At 55.8% G+C, this 13,673-nt stretch overlaps 9 protein-coding genes across 9 annotated transcripts; 5 read left to right on the forward strand and 4 right to left on the reverse strand.

The window, feature by feature from the left end:
- Window positions 1-431: 431 nt before the first annotated feature.
- Window positions 432-1,513, reverse strand: BDY17DRAFT_327378 (proline iminopeptidase; the record flags this gene model as incomplete). Its single annotated transcript, XM_033737664.1, has 3 exons — window positions 432-494; window positions 551-669; window positions 727-1,513. 3 exons carry the CDS (start codon window positions 1,511-1,513, stop codon window positions 432-434), a joined length of 969 nt encoding a protein of 322 aa, XP_033585974.1.
- Window positions 1,514-1,658: 145 nt separating this feature from the next.
- On the reverse strand, window positions 1,659-3,493 carry BDY17DRAFT_37769 (fungal-specific transcription factor domain-containing protein). The gene is made up of 4 exons (XM_033738324.1): window positions 2,991-3,493; window positions 2,404-2,930; window positions 2,082-2,349; window positions 1,659-2,004 (listed from the first exon to the last, which is right to left on the reverse strand). The coding sequence occupies exons 1-4, from the start codon at window positions 3,402-3,404 to the stop codon at window positions 1,804-1,806; spliced, it is 1,410 nt and encodes a 469-aa protein (XP_033585975.1). The 5' UTR covers window positions 3,405-3,493; the 3' UTR covers window positions 1,659-1,803.
- Window positions 3,168-3,991, forward strand: BDY17DRAFT_37739 (uncharacterized protein). The gene has a single exon (XM_033738322.1). The coding sequence runs from the start codon at window positions 3,452-3,454 to the stop codon at window positions 3,908-3,910; it is 459 nt and encodes a 152-aa protein (XP_033585976.1). The 5' UTR covers window positions 3,168-3,451; the 3' UTR covers window positions 3,911-3,991.
- Window positions 3,992-4,100: 109 nt separating this feature from the next.
- Window positions 4,101-5,959, forward strand: BDY17DRAFT_303805 (sarcosine oxidase). The gene is made up of 3 exons (XM_033734639.1): window positions 4,101-4,889; window positions 4,941-5,256; window positions 5,306-5,959. The coding sequence occupies exons 1-3, from the start codon at window positions 4,446-4,448 to the stop codon at window positions 5,836-5,838; spliced, it is 1,293 nt and encodes a 430-aa protein (XP_033585977.1). The 5' UTR covers window positions 4,101-4,445; the 3' UTR covers window positions 5,839-5,959.
- Window positions 5,960-6,205: 246 nt separating this feature from the next.
- On the forward strand, window positions 6,206-8,266 carry BDY17DRAFT_327381 (Alpha/Beta hydrolase protein; the record flags this gene model as incomplete). The annotated part of the gene is made up of 1 exon (XM_033737665.1): window positions 6,206-8,266. One exon carries the CDS (start codon window positions 6,206-6,208, stop codon window positions 8,264-8,266), a length of 2,061 nt encoding a protein of 686 aa, XP_033585978.1.
- Window positions 8,267-8,829: 563 nt separating this feature from the next.
- On the reverse strand, window positions 8,830-9,831 carry BDY17DRAFT_257447 (uncharacterized protein; the record flags this gene model as incomplete). The annotated part of the gene is made up of 1 exon (XM_033731686.1): window positions 8,830-9,831. The coding sequence occupies one exon, from the start codon at window positions 9,829-9,831 to the stop codon at window positions 8,830-8,832; it is 1,002 nt and encodes a 333-aa protein (XP_033585979.1).
- A 650-nt stretch (window positions 9,832-10,481) lies between these two features.
- Window positions 10,482-11,523, forward strand: BDY17DRAFT_303813 (nascent polypeptide-associated complex subunit beta). The gene is made up of 3 exons (XM_033734640.1): window positions 10,482-10,679; window positions 10,875-11,048; window positions 11,113-11,523. Exons 1-3 carry the CDS (start codon window positions 10,634-10,636, stop codon window positions 11,367-11,369), a joined length of 477 nt encoding a protein of 158 aa, XP_033585980.1. The 5' UTR covers window positions 10,482-10,633; the 3' UTR covers window positions 11,370-11,523.
- Window positions 11,524-12,666, reverse strand: BDY17DRAFT_303817 (acyl-CoA N-acyltransferase). Its single transcript, XM_033734641.1, has one exon. The coding sequence runs from the start codon at window positions 12,615-12,617 to the stop codon at window positions 11,823-11,825; it is 795 nt and encodes a 264-aa protein (XP_033585981.1). The 5' UTR covers window positions 12,618-12,666; the 3' UTR covers window positions 11,524-11,822.
- Window positions 12,667-12,843: 177 nt separating this feature from the next.
- Window positions 12,844-13,552, forward strand: BDY17DRAFT_327385 (uncharacterized protein; the record flags this gene model as incomplete). The annotated part of the gene is made up of 3 exons (XM_033737666.1): window positions 12,844-12,887; window positions 12,945-13,002; window positions 13,070-13,552. The coding sequence occupies 3 exons, from the start codon at window positions 12,844-12,846 to the stop codon at window positions 13,550-13,552; spliced, it is 585 nt and encodes a 194-aa protein (XP_033585982.1).
- Window positions 13,553-13,673: the final 121 nt, after the last annotated feature.

Below are 13,673 nucleotides of genomic sequence, written 5' to 3' on the forward strand. Positions count from 1 at the left end.
TCTAGACCAGGCAACGGCGTGGTTCTGCAGAAATTACTGCGCAAAGAACCGCGGCATCTCGGCCCCCGTTGCTTGGGATGGTGAGTCCGCAGCAGACAACACGCAAAACCACCCCGGCAAGTCCGTCTCGCTTGGGCCAAGTGCCCCGCCGCAATATTGATGCACGACGCGTTTCTCCAGGAACCCGGCGGCGGAGTTTGCGAGCTTGGGGCGGATTTGGAAGGCTATTGCGGGGTGCCGGGGTTCTAGCGCGGGGCTAGCGTGGTCGTAGCGTGGCCGGCGCTTTTCTGCTTTCGATCCTTTCACGTGGGATGGAAAAGTCAACTTGCCAACTTCGGCATGGATGCTGAATCGCGGGGTCCAGCCTTGCCAGGAACAGATACTGCATGCGTCTATTGCCCCGACTTCCGTGTTGTCGCCTGATGACGCCGTTATAGGTCCATCTTTGCAAACTCATCGCACACCTCAATCAGCTTGCGATAGATTCCCGGTTCCTGTTTGGATTGGTTAGCGATGAGCGTAGTTGATCTCCAAGGAAGATGTGACGAACGAATGCACTGTGCCCAGCATCCGGGATGATGTGGAGTTTCGAGAGCGGGAGACCGCTGTGCAGCTGCCACGCAGTAGTCGGCGGACAGAACAAATCATATCTGCCCTGTACAATGGCGCCTGCATCCTGAACATTAGCCATCACGGTAGCGTCAACACCCAAAATGCAACACGCACAGGGGATATGTTTGATCCTGGCCAAATTCTCCGGCCTCAGCAACTGTCCATCCTCCATAAAGCCCCCATGGACACCATAGTGCGTTTCCAGCCTCGCATGCTGCAGAAACCAAGTGTCACTTTTGCCAGCTAGACCATCGGATTTCGAAACCAGCAACCCCAGCATGCTATCCCATTCATTCCACCGCTTCGCAGCCTCCAATCGCGTACCGTAGTCCTCCGAAGTGAGAAGCTCGTAGTACCCGCGAATAGGATCATGTCGAATCGCAGGATCCAGATGCCCCGCGAACCGCTCGTACACCTCTGGATGAATGCGAGCAGCACCAGTACCGCGTCCCCGCGAGAACTGCAATTCCTCTTTCCGCTCGGTGAACACACCTCGCACGACAAGCGAGCCCACGCGCTCCGGGTGCGTCTGCGCGTACAGCAAGCTCAGCGTCGAGCCCCACGACCCGCCAAACACCATCGCCCACTTTTCAATCCCGCAGTGCTGCCGCAGCGACTCGATATCCGCGACGAGCAGTTGAGAAGTGTTTTCGCGGAGTTCGGCTGGCGGGAGAGATTTGCCTGCTCCGCGCTGGTCGAAGAGGATCACGCGGTAGACGGCCGGGTCGAAGAAGACGGTGTGCTCGTATGTAGCCGAGCCGCCTGGGCCGCCGTGGAGGAAGACGACGGGCTTTCCATCTCGTTTTCCATACTGCTCGTAATGGAGTTTGTGAAGCTCGCTGACTTGCAGGAAGCCCTCGTCAAAGGCAGGCGAGTGTTTGTAGGGCGCGGGGGACGTCATGGTTCTCCGATGGAAGAGAAGATGTACATGGCAAGATGAAGGGCAGAAAGTGGGACGGGTTTCTTTTTATAATCTTTTCAGCCTCCACTCGGGATCTGTAGAGTCAGATTGACGAAATGAGGCGGCGATCCGGCTGCAGCTGCCCACGCCCGTAATTCGGCTTTAGCTGCGTCTCGATGTTTCGCACTAACCGTATCTTACTGAACTGCGATGCTGTAACGGGTGAATACAAGGGAATGGATAAGCAAAGGTCACAGCTTGGGCGCGGCGGGGAGTCTTGCTGAACAATTTCACGTCAGGCTGCCTCTGTCATCAGCCATAATATCTACGACGCACTGCCACACGCAACGACCATCTTTCCTCCCGCCTGCGCCTCCTTCTGCAACGCCCGCAGTCCGCTTGTACTTTCGCACGGGCAATACAGGCTCATCAACACCGAGATCGCGCTCGCGCCACACTTGCTCCACCACTAGGCGGGTCGTAGGCACGTTCTGTTTGGAGCATTAGTCATTAGCAGGAAAGAAAAGACGTCAATGTCCACGCTTGATTAGTCCCGGGTAAGACTTACGCCAAAGCGCGCGTGACTCTCGGCACACGCAAAGATGCCCAGCACACGCACCCGCGAGTCTTCCCCCTCCGCGCTACACCCCGCGGTGAACAGAGGCCACAAGGGAATCGCCGCCAGCTTGGTCAAGTCTGGTGTCGCCTCGAAAGTCTCTAGAAGACGGTTGAGAAGGCTGCAGACTTCTGGCTCCGAGGCCAGTGGAGTCAATGCGGACGTGCGAGTGGCGATGCGCGATCGTATCAGTGTGACTTTGTGGTGGAGGTAGAGGAGGCTCGCGAGCCGGTAGATCTCTGCAGTGGCCGAGACTTGGTGGGATGTAAAGGGCTCGAGGTGAAGTGGAGGCCGCTGTTGCAGACGTTCAAGGGAGTCTCTGAGCGCCACGGCGTCTTGGTGGTGCTTAGGGATCTCTTCTCTGTTGGCAGGGAAAGCTAGATCTGCAATCTGGTTGATAAGGAGTAGCAAGCCGTCACTCAGTCCTTTGTAAGTATTGATCTCGTAGAGATCACGCTCATCGATCCAACTGAAAAGGACGGTGGTCATCTTCGACGGACTCGATGGCAGAAGCAGTTGTTCCAGGCTGGATAACGGCGCCGGGGGCCTGGAATTTTCGGCTCCTACGCTGTTTGTGTGGCAGTCGGCCTCGAACTCCGGCGTGTGTTGTTGCATCTGACTTTGGAAAGTCGAACTCACGTCTTCCAAGGTAGAGACAGTTCTGGCAATCACAAGATGAAACAGGAAATAATCCACAAAGAAGGAAGAAAAGGCCGAGCTGAGCGAGCACTTGCAAGGCACCAGCAAATGCATGAGACCAGTGAAGTGACTGATCCACCTCCCTTTACTGTCGTTGGAGATCTGTCCCAATCATCAGCAACGCTGCGATCTATGGGACCATCGCCAAGTGTGGGCACCGACTTCAAACCAACACAGAAGCAGCGATAACGCACCAGCTTCTTGAAGCCCACTCTCGCTCTCTATCAATCGGTCTATCGTAACCACCAGGTTTCTTAGAGACGTCGAGTACAGCTGCAACGCCGTGTCGTGAAACCTTGGCTCGCGCAGCGTCAGCACCCTTGCTGACACCGCTTGGACGGCATCGAAAACCGCGGGAAAGCGCAGTGCCAGCGGCATGAGCACGCCGCGGAAAGGATTGTCCTCGATGCTGTCCACGAAGGTGGAAGTGGTGCAGATGACTTGATCGTAGAAGGACACAAGGGTGTCGTTGTAATGTATCAGCGGCGAGGAGAGCGATGGCTGTGGATGCAATTCCGAACTTGGAGCGTTTTCAAGAGGGGCGATTAACTTGCGGTTCAAGCCTGCAGGAAGCATATGGCGTGCGATCTCGGTGGTGCTGGTGTTGAGAAAATAGACGCCGGATGGATAGAGTTGCGCCGGTGGGCAATCAGACAGCTCCTCAATCCTCGCAGTGCTACGATGTTGAGGCCCTCGGCCATGACACTGGCCCTTGGCGATCGATTCCTCCAACCAGATCAACTTCAAACCGTAGTCACATGTTTGGCGCCGCTTTTTGCATCGCGAGCACACTGGCCGCCGTTCTGTTGGACCTAGTTAGATGTCTCCGCGCTGACGGACAAACGCGTAAGCCAGTCTTCGCACCATCGCACTTTACATGGTCCTCCCGACACGCCCGGCACCCATCACGACTACGGTGCGCGCACGCCTGCATCTCGATCGACGGGAGGAGTGATGCGTGCCCAGCAGGTTTCGGTTGCGTGGGTACGCTGACGGTAGTACATCGTTTAGGCGTGGTGAGGGAACGAAAGGGGAATCGACCTCCGGACACATCCTGCACAGATAGTCGTGCTGGGGGGTGAGTGGAGCGAAAGGAGGTGTGAAATGCAGTGCGAGGCTACTCGAGCCTTGATATTCGCATTTGAGGGAGAGGAAGAAAGTCGCGCATCGAACTGTTCGTGAGAGCCGTGTCCTTGAGCTGACTCACGGTCCCGCTTTTCAAACGACGACAGTTGGCCGATACGGACCTTCCGTTTCGGCTCGACCTCCTCCCTCTCGAATTTCACACTTCTTCCTTCGTCACCGTGTGCTGGTCGGGCCCGCTCTGCTTACCGCTGGGAATGAGGGACTCAGTGCTCGTTGATCCACGCCCTGAAAAAGGATGCATACTAGTCAGCAGGGCGACAGACCTGCATCGGGCCAAGTCTCAATGATGGGAACATAGGTATGTCACCTTGACGACGAGTAAGTCAAAGTAGTACATCCTCGCGATGAGTCGGCTTGACCTGCCAAACCCCGCGTTTCGACATTTGCTCCCTTGAGCATATTCCAGCATCGTGAAGGTATAAAAGTCGCCCCCAGGCACCCTCCAAAAATGGTAAGCACTTCGCATGACCCATGGAGAGCACTTCGAGCATTCTCATCGTCGGAGGCGGCGCTTTCGGCACATCTACCGCCTATCACCTTGCCCAACGCGGCTACAGCAACGTCAAAGTGCTCGATCGTTTCGAGCCGCCGTCCAAAGATGCTGCCGCAACAGATCTCAACAAGGTCATTCGATACGACTATCCCAACCCACTGTATACCAGGCTCGCTCTGGAGGCCATGGCGGAGTGGAAAGGCGAGCATGGTCTGCTCTCCGGTCTCTTTAGACCTACTGGCTGGATTATGGCGGCGCAAGAGATGACGCAGTCGTTCCTTCAATCTTCATACGAGTCGAGTGTGGCGAGCGGGAGCAGAGACGTCAAGTTTCTAACTGCAGCGGAGACAAAAGGACAGTTTCCCGAACTCACGGGCTGCATGGATGGTTGGACGAATCTGTGGAGCCCGGAAGCTGGATGGGTGAGTGCTTCCCCATCTTCTAACCCGTAGAATCACTGAATTCTCCTCTAGGTGCCATCCGGGGAAGCTCTGCTGCGCATGGCAACAGCAGCCCGAGCCATGGGCGTCGAATACATCACAGGGAACAAGGGTTGGGCGCAGAGGCTTCTGTACGATGCAGCGGGCGCCTGCATTGGAGTGCTCTCCAAGAGCGGTGACGTGCATCTCTCGTCCATCATCGTCCTTTGCACAGGAGCAAACACCGCCGCTCTGGTCGATGCGAGTGCCGAGATCGTGGCACGCTCACACTGCGTGGGCGCGATTCAGCTCACGGCGGACGAAGTGCAGAAGTACCGCAGGCTGCCAATCGTGGACAATTTCGAGCAAGGCGCGTCCTCTTCACCGTCTCAAGCTTCGTTGTCCTAACCTGTGCCCAGGCATCCTATTTCCACCCGATGAGAACGGACTGCTCAAACTATGCAGCTGTCGCTTCATCACTAACTATTACAACTCTCACACCCCCGGCGCCTCTCTAGGCCACTCACATCAAGACTTCCCCGAAGACGGCGTACTACGCCGAATCGAAGAGGAAATGAGGGAATTCGTCCGCGACTTGATCCCGGAGCTCGCAAATCGGCCGTGGGCAATGACTCGCATGTGCTGGGACGGCGATACGCGCGACGTCAACTTCCGCATCTGTCCGTCCCCGACGAACGCCAACCTCTTCATCGCCACCGCCGGGTCGGGACACGGTTTCAAATTCCTCCCGACGATTGGAGGATATGTGGTGGATATGCTGCAGGGGAAGCTGGCGCCGGAATACACTGAGCTGTGGAGGTGGAGGTTTGGTGCTGTGCCCGTTAAGACTGGCGAGGAGCCTCATCCTTGGCCAGTACGAGACCTGGGGGAATTGGACGGGTGGAAGGGGCGGAACAAGCGCTTTTTGGTGGATCCAGTTGGCAATCGGTAGCAGGCTGTCCGTGCTTAGGTATTGAAGTAGGGAAATCGATTGAATGCATGGGTATGCGCAACGTTGATCCCGGTCGGCGTCCAAATCTCATGACATAGTCGGCGTCCGTATTCACCGATGACTGTCTCATGAGATGGTAGCATTGCACAACCAGCCAAGGTACCGTTAGAACCTCAAACCTTGCCGGCTTCACCTGCTGCTGGCATTTTTTCGACCCATGACATGCACCATGCTGACGCGCATGCATAGACCGTTATCGGCGGAAAGCAGAAGATGCACGTACCACTACCATCACCACAGTTGGTATTTGTATTCAGAGTTCCCCAGCGTACACGTCTTACGATGCTCGCCACCACCGACTCCGACCATGTCTCAAACCACTGGAGCGAGTAGCAAAGGGCTGCAACAAGCGCCTTTCCTACCAGAGCTTCAGGACATTACTTCAACGCCACAGTGGCAAGAAACGCACGACTGGTTTCAAAAGCTACACAGTCCGGCATTCGGCCAGGTCAGCAACGCAGAAGAGCTCTGCGCCTCCCCAGATGGCAGCCAAATAGCATTTACAGCAACGATCATGACCTCGCTGGAGGAGCCAGCTAGCAAACGCATAGCTCTCGTGAACGTGTCTTCGACTCACGGCAATGACATGCAGCTCATCACCCAAGGCCCGAACACGGACAAAATGCCCAAATGGTCGCCGGATGGGAGCACGCTAGCTTTCCTCTCCGATCGAGCGCGAAAGGGTCGTTTTCGACTGTACATGCTCGACATGGACCAGCCGGGAGAGGCGTGCGTGCTACCGCAGCAAGAGAGTCTTCCAGGAGTCATCGAAGACTTCGAATGGTCCGCCGACGGCACGATGTTGCTTTTTCGTCTGGCGGCGTACGGAATGCCGCTGTCTGGTTTCGAAGGCTCGGGTACTGTAGGAGGGGGTAGCCAGACTCTGCCGACTTGGATGCCTTCGGTGAAGAGTAAGCATCCGCCGACGGAACATCGCTCGCTCTGGGTGTACCTGACGCGGTCGAAGCGCGCTCGACAAGTCAGCTTAGCAGGAAGGAACATATGGCGTGCGTGCTGGAGTGGCGATCGTTATGCATTCGCTTTGGTCGGCGACACGCCGCTTGAGCGCGGATATCGCGAGGCAACGCTGGTGAGGATCGAAGTCGAGAGCGGACGGGAGGAGGTGGTTCGAGTTCCTGATCATCGAATGATTGGTGAGCTTGCACCATTACCTGCTGACCCTTCTCATATTGCTTTCGTCGAAGCCGTTGGCGGGTCTCGTACGAAGCTCATCGGAAGCCTGATCCTCTTCAATATCGAGACGAAGGAAAGAGTGTTACTGCCTTCAAAGGGAGTGGATGTGCACTCGATGGTATGGATAGCAGAAGACCGATTGCTTGCCGTGGGAGTGCGGAACATGGACTCCGTTGCATTGGAGGTGAATCCGTGGACGAGGGATGTACACGAGATTCGGAGTGACACTTCATCGTGGCGGTACAGGTCGCCGGGAATTGCATCGTGGGTATCCGGTCAGGGATTAACAGTCGTGCGCAACGGGTGGAAACTAGCACCCGAGATTGGACTGATTGGGTTGGATGGCTCGTATCGCCACATACTCAGCTTCAGTCATGCCGGCGCGGAATGGCTCCAGAGTCAAGTAGGAGACGTTCAGACGGTGGCATGGCGGGCGGCAGACGGTGTGGACATCTATGGCCAGCTCCACCTACCTATTGCAACGCCCACGCCATACAAACTCGCCACATACCTTCACGGCGGGCCGTTTAGTAGCCTCAGCGACCATTGGCTCGGTTGGACGCCCGACATCCTATGGCTGGTTGCGCACGGCTACGCCGTCTTCGTCCCGAACTTCCGCGGATCGACCGGCCGCGGAGTCGAGTTTGCCGAGCGACTCAATGGGGATATCGGCGGAGTTGATGCCAGCGACTGCCTAAGCGGGATCGACCATCTTGTCAACCAAGGCATCGCCGATCCGAATCGCTTGTGCGTGATGGGAGCCAGCTACGGCGGCTACCTGACAGCCTGGATCATCACCCAAACGCACCGCTTCGCGGCAGCGCTATCGAGAAGCGGGGTAAAAGACTACAAATTGCAGTGGCTCGTGGGAGAAGAGCGGCAGCCTATCGTGGGCCCGCACATTTATGTCGACGATCGCAACAGCCTTGTGGAGAGACGGAGTGCGTTGGCGTATGCGCACCACTGCACCACTCCGACGCTCTTGATGGTAGGCACGTTAGACACGTGCGTGCCGCCTGAGCAAGCGCGGTACTTTCACGCGGCGCTGCTGGATCATGGTGTCGAGTCTGTGCTGGTTGAGTACCCTCTCGAGGGCCATGGGGTTCGTCGCTTCCCTGCAGTCATAGATGCGTGCTGTAGGACGCTTGCGTGGTTCGATCGCTTTACGGAGTGAGTGCTTGAAATTGAAGGCTTGGTGATAATGATCAAGACGTCTCGCGGCTAGGATTCTCGTGACCTCGACAAATCGAGCAAGCGTTGTGTCAAGCCCTCAATCTTTGCCAGCCCTGTATTCCGAGCCACTGAGTGGCAGGCAGGGGCAGCAAAGATGTCTTGCAGAGAGACTATGTCACATTGGGTGAGCGGCCAATCTTTCGTAACTCCTCTTGCACCATGCTACAGAGATGTTCAGTCAAGGAAGAGAGCTTCTCTGTACGGCCAAGCATTTCATGACACTCTTCGGCCGGCCATTCACGGCGATAATCTTTCAAAGAATAAAGACTCAATATGGTCAAGCCGAGCGACTCTTCAGCTTTTTGCCATCGCTCTGTGTGCATATTAGCATCGCAGAGAATGTTCCAGACAAGATGGGTGACGAACTTTCCAAGTAATCGACATGGATTATCTCAGTCAGACGTCTGACCCGAGCAATCTCAAGCATCACCTCATCAGCTACAATAGTGATTGGCCGTATACCGTAGTCAAGGCGCTCCTCATCTGTTGGTATCGAGCGTTGCGTTAGCGGGTTGCGTATCTAGATGTGAAGCAAGCAAAAGAAATCATACCGTTAAAGTCTCCCCGGTGGCTAAATGCCGTCTTGATCTCATCGGCATCTATGCGGCCCGGAAGCAATGCTACCAAGCTTATGGCGACTGGCAATCGCCACATTGGACCGAAGAGCTGCGCAATGCGGATTGCGACTTTGATTTGTTCGGGATCCAGAGTTGCTGTGCCCTCCCCTTGGAAGGTTTTGCGCACTCGCCGGACTTCCTCTGCCCATCCGCATTCTGCATTCTGATATGCGCTCGTGAATTCGGTCTGCAATGACAGTAGTCCGGATTTCATCATGGCTTCGGCAGAGACGATCTGACATTTTCCGCCGACGTTCAGCGATCCCTGAGACAGATATTCACAGAAATAGTACGTTCCGGGGCCTCTGCGACCAGTTCGGAGATCATGTAGACTCCTCAAGTTTTGATGGTTCGCTTTGAATGCGTTGATGAGGTCCATATCTCGAATGAATGTACGATCAGGCAACAGCGTTGTGTCGATGATGCAAATCTTGATGTCGCTCATTGCTGAACCGTCTCTTTTCGTTGCATCTTTACGCTTTGCTTGTCTGTAAAGGACAAGGTGAACCGCGAATAGCAGTGATGATGTCCATGACATCAGATTATCCTTTCGCTCGTCCTTGGCCCAGTTGAGATGGTCGGCAATTCCTCGAGCCGTGCTCTGCCGAGGCGTAGTCTGAAAAATGTCCTTGCTTGCGTTCTCATGGCCAGCTTTAACGTCTCTCGATCTGACCCAGGTTTCATCAGTACTACCTAGAGAGTGAGGGCTGTACGCTCGAAAGAGATATCGAGGTATAGCACTGAGTTGAGCAGGGTCGGGAGGGTCGAAAGGCAGGCATTCGAGCCCCTGTATTGGGGCTTCAGGAGGAGTGGAAGGACGGCGTTCGGCCTGCGATATCTCAGCTGCCTCAACCTGTCGAGTAATGGATTGAACGGAAGGCGTGGCCATAATGCTGCCAGTAGATCGTGGCAGGGAAGATCTTCGTTTTCCACAACAACAGACGTGAGCTGCTCCGGTCATATATGATCTTCGCAATACGAGTCACAACGCGATCCGGATTCCGGTGAGAATAATGGCCAATAGCATCACTCCGGGACAGGTACATGTACGACAGCGCATCACGGTACGTGGCATGCAGCTTCGTTCGCTTTGCCGTTCGTTCCGCATCCTGCAGGCTGCTACGAGGCGAACAATGCGGATGGGGCCAGATTAAGTTGCCAAGTATGCTAACAGTCAGTTCCCTTTCGTAATAGACGGCAGAGAAGCCCTGCAGGCTACGGAAACTGAAGAGGTACGACCCATTATGCATGAGTGGTGATGGGCCACGGTTGGCTAGCCATTGCGAGCAGCCTAGACGACTTCGGCAACTGAGACGCGCACTTGTCGTCTTGCCATGGAGCTCGATCGTGATCAAGGGTTTCTTTGCTATTTTTTCAGCTGTTCTTGATGGACTGAGCAATGGAAGTGCTGTCTCGTCCACATTAAAGGTGCCTTACCTAAGCAATCGGCAGCTCAGCGGAGCACGACCCCACAAGTCTTGGCGGGGCGGCACAAAAACGCACACGGCGGGAGGAGCCGCCGCTCGAACGGCGGCCGAAGTTCGCAGCCCAACACACGAGTGTCGAACGGGCATTGCCAATTGTCGAGGACCTTGCTGCGAACGGACCACGACTAGCAATCGAGACACCGCTCCTCCATACGCTCCCCCCTTTCCCCATCACCGTCGTTGTTTGAAGCTCCTCTCGCCATCATGGACACCGAGAAGCTGGCTCGCATGCAAAATGCTGTGCGCATTGGTGTGTATCTCCCCAATTTGCTATTCTAGAAGCCATACTGTGTTGGTTTCCAACTATTCGGGATGACATGCTAACAAACCTGCAGGGTAAGCGACATCATCCATCCCACGAACCACACCCCTCCCCCGAAACTCCCCAAGCCAAACACGCGCAACGCAGAACATTAACCATGGCTAATATCTCCGGTGACATGTAGCGGCAAAGGCACCCCGCGGAGAAAAGTGAAGAAGGTGCACAAGAGCGCGGGAGCAGACGACAAGAAGCTGCAGTCGACGCTCAAGAAGATGAACGTGCAGCCCATCCAGGCCATCGAGGAGGTCAACATGTTCAAATCGGACGGCAACGTCATCCACTTCTCCGCGCCGAAGGGTAAGCAAGAAGCACATCTCGTACGTTGTAGAGGAGAACAGCGCAGCTAATGGCCGCACCGCAGTCCACGCCTCCGTCCCCTCCAACACCTTCGCAATCTACGGCAACGGCGAGGACAAGGAGCTCACGGAGCTGGTGCCTGGCATCCTCAACCAGCTCGGACCGGACTCGCTTGCGTCGCTGCGGAAGCTGGCCGAGAGCTACCAGAGCTTGCAGAAGTCGGGCGAGGGCGAGGACGGCAAGAAGGAGGACGATGACGACGATGAGATACCTGATCTGGTCGAGGGGGAGAACTTCGAGAGCAAGGGCGATGTGGAGTAAGGTGTGGCTCGGAGTGGGACAGATGGCCGTGATGTGAAGAGGACGGAGGGCGGAATAAGGCAAGATGGAGCTTGCTGCTTTCCTTGCTCGCTTTTTCTCGGCGGCGTACAAAGGGCATGAAGCATGCATAGCTGGTGCGGAAACTAAGAATGAATGTTCTCCAAGTTTGCGTGCCTTCCCGTGTACCGAATTTGACGTGTTGCCGTGTGCTTCGGGACCGCAGCTCGCTAGATACTCTCGCACTCGAGGGTGGCAGCCCTATATGCACTCTGTCATAGGCGACCAGTGCGACCTGAGCGTGCTGAAGATGCAGGGCCACCGACGCAGTCTCTCTCTGGGCATCCCTGATCATTCAGAAAGCTCACTGTCGTCTATGTCGTCTCTCAAACAACCAGACTGAGAGAACAGGACATCCCTCCTGGAAAGTGCTTTCCTCCGGTCTTGCTTCCCTTCTCAATCCCCCACCAGATCCATAACAGACACCCGCCTCTCCACCACAACCGCCGCACCCCTCGGCTCCAGCCGGCGATAATACCCCTCCTCCCGCCTCAACTCCACAAACCCCCGCTTAGCATACCACTCCCTCGCCTCCGCATTAGCCTCCCAAACGTGCGCTCCGATGCTCGCGACGCCGTAAGCGGAAATAGCGCGCCGCGTGACGATGTCCAGCATCCGCGTGGCGATTCCGTGTTGTCGAAAAGGCGAGAGGACGACGAGGGTGCTGAGGTAGAGCATGCGTTTCTCTACCTCTGTAGATGGCGTGTTGGGAAATAACGGTGCTGATGGACGGGGGAGAATACGACAGCTGATAGCGCCTACGAGCCGGCCTTTCGTTTCTTCGGGAGTGCTGATTTTCGCAGGATCGTCGTGCCAGAATGCTAGCAGGGTGAGGTTGGAAGTTGTGGGATCTTCGGTGATTTCGCGGTAGAAGGAGTCTGGGTAGGGGAGTGGGAGGAGGAGACTGTTGAGGCGTTTGAGGTGGGGGATGTCGGTTTTGGTGCAGGTGCGGAGTTCTACGTTTGCTGGGAGGGGACGTGCGGATCCGATGAACGGTTGAGATGGCGTAGAGGTGGTGGCCGTAGTGGCCGAGAAAATGTTGGTATGTGACGAGTCCTGTTGCGATGATAATGGCCGAGTTGGCTGGGCGGATGTGAAGTTGCTATGGGCTGACTCTGCTTTTGTGCATGTCGCCTCCGGTACACTCGTCGACTTGTTGCTCAGCCATGCCAGGATCGAAGCTTGCGGCATGGCGCATCATCTTCTCCGATCATCCATTATTCCTTCAAGCGTACAACACAATGCGATGCGCGTAGCAGAATAGCATGTCGTCGAAAGCGGAGATGTCTCGGCAAAGACTCGGCTTCCGAGCTGCCAGCATTGAACCACCTCCACCCAAAACTTCATCCGTGAACTACCAAAGGGAGCTCCACGGATCATTAGCCGACTACATCCAGACCTTGTCCGGCGAGTCACAATGGGCAATGGAGGCTCCAAGCAAGAGCAGCACGTCTTCAATGCGTATGTCGGAGTCCAGTCCTGCTTTCACTGCTCGAAAACTGACTCCCCATCCCCCAGCGATGCGCCGGTGAGATTCAGCCAGAACGTCGTCGACTCCCTCCAGAACAGCGCAGAGGTATGCCTCCATCCATCAACCAGGCTTTCCCATTCGAATGTGCCTACTAACAGCAAAGCCAACGCAGACGGACTCAACCCGCGCGCAAGACTACGAGCTCAAAATCCAATCGCGAGTGAACAGCGAGCTCAAAAAGCTGCGCGACGAGCAAAGTCGCAAACTCGCCGACCTCACCTCCTCCCTATCATCATCCTCCTCCTCATCCGATACCAAAAACGACTCCCCCCTCTCAAAAGTCCTCCCCGACAAAGAAACCATAACATCCCACCTCTCCTCCCCCTTCTCCTCCTCCAACGACACCTCCTCGAAAGACTCCACCTCCCGCTCACACGACAGCGTGCAAAAAGAAATAATGACTCTGCGCGCGAAACTCGACGCGCGCAAGAAACTCGAGAAGCCTAGCAAGGAAGTGGAGAAGGCGAAGGAGGAGCTGGTGCGGTGTTTGCGGACGAAGGATCGGCGGCCGCTGGACTGCTGGGAGGAGGTGGAGGCTTTCAAGGCGGAGGTGGGGAAGTTGGAGAGGGCTTTTGTAGAGCGGGCGGGGAGATGAGGAGGGGGACAACCTGATGGGAGGTCCTGAGTATCGTTGCCCTATGGATTGGGGCTGTGATGAAGTGGTTGTGGTGGGAAGTGGGCGGTGTAGATATACCTCGTAACAAAGAGTCATTACA

The sequence above is a fragment of the Neohortaea acidophila genome (assembly GCF_010093505.1).
Source record: "Neohortaea acidophila strain CBS 113389 unplaced genomic scaffold BDY17scaffold_11, whole genome shotgun sequence".
Classification (NCBI taxonomy): domain Eukaryota; kingdom Fungi; phylum Ascomycota; class Dothideomycetes; order Mycosphaerellales; family Teratosphaeriaceae; genus Neohortaea; species Neohortaea acidophila.

Coding starts and splice junctions, on each gene's coding strand:
- BDY17DRAFT_37769 (XM_033738324.1), bottom strand. CDS start 3,404: ATGCTTCCTGCAGGCTTGAACCGCAAGTTAATCGCCCCTCTTGAAAAC. Junction 2,931..2,990: donor TGCTTCTGTGTTGGTTTGAA/GTCGGTGCCCAC, acceptor TGATTGGGACAG/ATCTCCAACGACAGTAAAGG. Junction 2,005..2,081: donor AGAGTCACGCGCGCTTTGGC/GTAAGTCTTACC, acceptor TGCTCCAAACAG/AACGTGCCTACGACCCGCCT.
- BDY17DRAFT_37739 (XM_033738322.1), top strand. CDS start 3,452: ATGGATAGAGTTGCGCCGGTGGGCAATCAGACAGCTCCTCAATCCTCG.
- BDY17DRAFT_303805 (XM_033734639.1), top strand. CDS start 4,446: ATGGAGAGCACTTCGAGCATTCTCATCGTCGGAGGCGGCGCTTTCGGC. Junction 4,890..4,940: donor GGAGCCCGGAAGCTGGATGG/GTGAGTGCTTCC, acceptor ATTCTCCTCTAG/GTGCCATCCGGGGAAGCTCT. Junction 5,257..5,305: donor CGTGGACAATTTCGAGCAAG/GCGCGTCCTCTT, acceptor ACCTGTGCCCAG/GCATCCTATTTCCACCCGAT.
- BDY17DRAFT_303813 (XM_033734640.1), top strand. CDS start 10,634: ATGGACACCGAGAAGCTGGCTCGCATGCAAAATGCTGTGCGCATTG. Junction 10,680..10,874: donor GCAAAATGCTGTGCGCATTG/GTGTGTATCTCC, acceptor CGGTGACATGTA/GCGGCAAAGGCACCCCGCGG. Junction 11,049..11,112: donor CCACTTCTCCGCGCCGAAGG/GTAAGCAAGAAG, acceptor GCCGCACCGCAG/TCCACGCCTCCGTCCCCTCC.
- BDY17DRAFT_303817 (XM_033734641.1), bottom strand. CDS start 12,617: ATGCCGCAAGCTTCGATCCTGGCATGGCTGAGCAACAAGTCGACGAGT.